This window comes from Nematolebias whitei, chromosome 17, assembly GCF_014905685.2.
Source record: "Nematolebias whitei isolate Nwh7 chromosome 17, NemWhi1, whole genome shotgun sequence".
In the NCBI taxonomy this organism is placed as follows: Eukaryota; Metazoa; Chordata; class Actinopteri; order Cyprinodontiformes; family Rivulidae; genus Nematolebias; species Nematolebias whitei.
Genome location: NC_056514.1, coordinates 14,060,642 through 14,065,292, shown reverse-complemented (window position 1 = coordinate 14,065,292; position 4,651 = coordinate 14,060,642). Strand labels below are relative to the sequence as shown.

Below are 4,651 nucleotides of genomic sequence, written 5' to 3'. Positions count from 1 at the left end.
TGATGCATCCCACCACCGCTGTATCATCTGCAAACTTTACAATGTGACAGCCTGGATGGGTAGCTGCACAATCATATGTGAGCAGAGTAAACAGAAGGGGGCTCAACACACATCCCTGAGGAGAGCCAGTGCTGAGGGTTATGGTGGAGGAGGAGAGGTTGTGGATCCTCACTAACTGTGGTCTGTTTGTTAAAAAGTCTAGTACCCAGTTGCAGATGGAGGGGCTTAGTCCTAGTGTGGATAGTTTGTCCATCAGGGTTTGGGGGATCATGGTGTTGAAGGCGGATGTGAAGTCCACAAAGAGCATACGGACGTAAGAGTTTTTCTGCTCCAGGTGGTTGAGCGCAGTGTGGACCACAGAGGAGATTGCATCCTCTGTTGATCGGTTCTTACGGTATGCATACTGATGAGGGTCCTCGTTGATGTTGATGGTTGTTTTGATGTGAGTCATGACCAGTTTTTCGAAGCATTTAGCGACTATCGGGGTGAGGGCCACTGGCCGATAGTTATTCAGACCAGTCACTGTAGAGCTTTTTGGGACTGGGATGATGGTGGCAGTCTTCAGGCAGGTGGGAACTGTCTCCAGGGTAAGTGAGGTGTTAAAGATGTCTGCCAGCACCTCACAGAGCTGATCAGCACATTCCTTCAACACTTTTCCGGGGATGTTGTCTGGGCCAGTTGCTTTGTGTGGATTAATCCTCCTGAAGGTACTCCTTACTTCTGCTGAGGTCACGCTGAGATGCTCTTCATCCGGTGGCGAGGTGAGTCTGGTGCTGGGTGGTCTGTTCGGGTCTTCAAAGCGTGCATAGAACTTGTTGAGGGCATCAGGCAGAGATGGGTCTTTGGGGCATTGTTCACTCCTTCCTTTATAATCTGTTATGCACTTAATGCCCCTCCACATGCTCCGAGGGTCTTGTGAGATGAATTGACCCTCAATCCTCTTTGCATATGTGGCCATGGCCCTCTTAATACCAGCAACCAGCTCTTTTCTTGTCCTACTCAGCTCCTCTGAGTTTCCAGACCTGAAGGCAGTGTTCCTGGCTTCCAGCAGGGTACGCACCTCTGCATTCAGCCAAGGTTTTCTGTTTGGGTAGCTTTTAACATTTCTGATAGTGGATACTGTGTCAGTACATGTACTAATGTAACCCAGGACTGAGGATGTGTATTGGTCAAGATCAAGCGAACCTCCATTTTCAGCAGCTTCTCTGAAAACCTGCCAGTCTGTTCGATCAAAACAATCTCTCAGTATGGGTCCACTGTCCTGGCTCCAACATTTAACTTTCTTTTGTACCGGTCTGGAGCGTCTCAGCGGGGGCATGTAAGCAGGAGCCAGGAAGATTGAGATGTGGTCTGACAGTCCTAGGTGGGGGCGGGGTTCGGCTTTGTATGCATTTTTTACGTTTGTGTAAACACGGTCCAGCGTGCGGTCTCCACGTGTCGGAATCGTCACATGCTGATTAAAGCTTGGGAGACAGTCCTTTAGATTCACGTGGTTAAAGTCTCTGGCTACCACGTAAAGAGCCTCGGGGTGTTTGTTCTGCAGCAAGCTGATGATATCATGAAGCTCCTGTAGTGATTCATTAGCATTAGCGTCCGGAGGAATGTAAACAACTGTGATAAAAGTCACTGTGAACTCTCGGGGTAGATAATGTGGCCGACATTTCACTGTTATTTGCTCCAAAGCCTTCGAGCATGAGTTATTTACAACAGTACAGTTCGTGGACCAACTTTTACTCACGTAAATGCACACTCCGCCTCCCCGTGATTTCCCCGTTAGCTCGCTGCAGCGGTCCGCTCGAAAACAAAGTCTGTCATCCAGCTGGAAGACTGTGTCCGGCGTTCCGCTTGTAATCCACGTTTCTGTGAGGCAAAGCACTGCACACTTCTTCATCTCTTCTGAGGCGCCCGCTCTCAGACGAAGTAAATCCACCTTGTTGTCCAACGAGCGGACATTCGACAGAAAACGAGACGGCATGGGGAGTTTACCGGCTTTAGCGTTGGCTCGTAGCCTCACCATAACCCCCGCCCGGCATCCTCTCCTCTTAAGCCGGGAGCAGCGCTTCCTCTTCTGCCCGCTGGAACGCCTCTGCTGCAGCTTCCAGGTAGATGACTTTAAGATCTGTATTCTGCCGAGCGTAGCTTTGAGTTTGTTGCTGATTTCTGCTATATTTCGTGGCAAATCCGCTCCTATTCTCATCAGTTCGGTTCGGCTATAGTTCACACGCATAAATCGCGCAGAGTCAGGCACAGAGTCAATATCAAAACTTCTAAAAACTGGGATGGTACCGGGAGCCTGTGAAGCTGCAACTGCTCTGAGCGCGGCCATCTTGGACATCGTGTGTGTGTGTGTGTGTGTGTGTGGGGGGGGGACATAAACAAGTTGCTTCGCCATATAAGTTGCACCTATTATGCGTCACCGCTGACAACACGGAAACATGGGCTGGTGTTGTGCCAAAAATCGATTGGCTGCCAAATGGCGGCCGCAGGAGCGTGCACGGGAGGACTTTAACAAGATTAACACTTAAAAACAATTATTTGTTGCTCAAACTTATAGCAAAGATGTGTCTCAGTTGAACTTTTCTTTAATAAATGCATTTTAATGGTTAAATCGGCTGCATTTCACCTGGGCAGCGCAGCAAAATTCAGCTGATTTGTCGTTTGCTCCAGGAGTTATGGAGCTAGACGAAGGTGGCTATATGGCAACCCAAGTGTCTCATTAATAGCCGCTTTTATCTATTAATGAGACACTTGGCTTGCCATAATTCTCGAGGGCCCTCTAGTGACTGCAAATGGTAATGTTCAGTTTTTTCCATGTCAGAATGAATGAAATCATCAGACCTCAGACAAAAATTTGTTTGTAAATATGGAAAGAAACGTATATTAGTCGCTTCGGTGTATAAGTCGCAGGACTTGCAAATTTAAGCGCAAAGGTGCAACTTATATGGCGAAAAATACGGTAGTTCAATTAGCTCTCTTGGGGCAGCTGCGGCTGAGTGGTTAGAGCAGTCATCCTCCAGTGGGGAGAGTTGGGGGTTCGATACCTCCAGCAGTCACATGTTGAAGTGCCCCTGGGCAAAGACATTGAACATTTCCTCCGATGTGTGTCCCATCTGTGAAAATGAATTGCATATGAATATGTGAATTGCAGAATATTTGTTTGTGTTTTTGTTGTTGTCAGCCTGAAAGAATAGACCCCAGCGCTTCCAGACAAGGCTACGATGTCCGCTCTGATGTTTGGAGCCTGGGAATCACTCTGGTGAGACAATCATGGCATGAAACCAAGTTTCAGCCAGTTGGACAAGATAAGAGGAAAATATTGCATTTTCCCACAATTAGCTTCTCTTTGGATTTGTTTGCAGTATGAGTTGGCCACAGGACGCTTTCCTTACCCCAAGTGGAATAGTGTTTTTGATCAGCTGACACAAGTGGTGAAAGGAGAACCTCCTCAGCTCAGCAACTCAGAAGAGAGACAGTTCTCCCCCAAGTTTATCAACTTTGTTAACCTATGGTAAGCATCCATTGATTAAGATATTGTATAATTTCATCACTAGTTAAACGATCCATAAATGTCATTTTGGGATTTTTAAGACCTATTGGTTATCGTATCCATGAGGCCCTGTGTATTCGCCATCATACTTGTATTTAAATCACAAAACTGAAATTATTTTAATGCCCTGCTTACAATTAATTATACCGTTTTTACCCCTTGTACAGCCTTACAAAGGATGAATCAAAGAGGCCAAAGTACCGGGAGCTTCTGGTGAGTTACACCATTCGTCTCTAAATTCCAGTCTTCAGTAGTTTAGTCATGAAAGCAAAGCATCTTAAATCGAACTTTCAATAAATCCTAATGGAGTAAATTTAGAAGTTTTAGGTGGAGCTGCGAAAGTCTTTAGGGGTTTGTTTAAATATAACTTGTACATTTTTTAAATACCTTCTTCAATCCAAATGTATTGACTTGCTGTTGGATTTAGAGTTTGCGTTCAAGAGGCATTCGCAGTCGGTTTTTAAATGTTATACATGTACAAAATGATACACCTGTCATTAAAGTTTGATCCAGGGCTGAACTGTTGAAACATCTTTAGATGTTGACTTTAGTGCTGGTCAGATGTTTGTATATTTGTTTGAAATCTTACCAAATCACCAAAATATGTGCAAGTCGCATAAAACCATGGCTTTAATCCAAAATGGCTGACTTCCTGTTGGGAAACGTGTCTATGGGACTTTAAAAAATAAATAAATTGCAGGTTAAGCCGGCATCTTGCTGCACTGCTGCTGTTTGGGACTTATTGGAAATACAAAATAAAGAGAAACTGTAAAAATTTTAGTTCAAATTTTTTGTTCAAACTCCTGACAATAAATTATTTGTGACTCTGGATACATATTGACAAAAAATAAATGCTCTAATGCTTTGGAATGACATAAATTAAAGGAAAAGGGTTTGAGACAGATTCCAGATGCATGTGACAATCCTTGACTATTTTTAGAGAAAATTTCCCTTGTAGATTTTCCCAACATGTTCCATTTCTAAAATGAAAGTGAATCTCTGAATGTTTCAAGTCATTTTGGAAACTCCCTCACAAATGTTGTTCACAGTCGCCCGCAGTGACCACCCAGAGTGATATATATATATATATATTGTCTATGGGAC

The 4,651-nt window shown here is 44.5% G+C and overlaps 1 protein-coding gene across 1 annotated transcript in view; it reads left to right on the top strand.

Moving 5' to 3' along the window:
- The window catches only part of map2k4b (mitogen-activated protein kinase kinase 4b), a 24,811-nt gene that overhangs the window by 18,716 nt on the left and 1,444 nt on the right, over positions 1 to 4,651 (top strand). Inside the window, exons 10-12 of the mRNA XM_037691185.1 lie at positions 3,179 to 3,256; positions 3,360 to 3,508; positions 3,715 to 3,760. Coding sequence (XP_037547113.1) covers positions 3,179 to 3,256; positions 3,360 to 3,508; positions 3,715 to 3,760 — 273 coding nt within the window. The remainder of the gene's footprint in view (positions 1 to 3,178; positions 3,257 to 3,359; positions 3,509 to 3,714; positions 3,761 to 4,651) is intronic.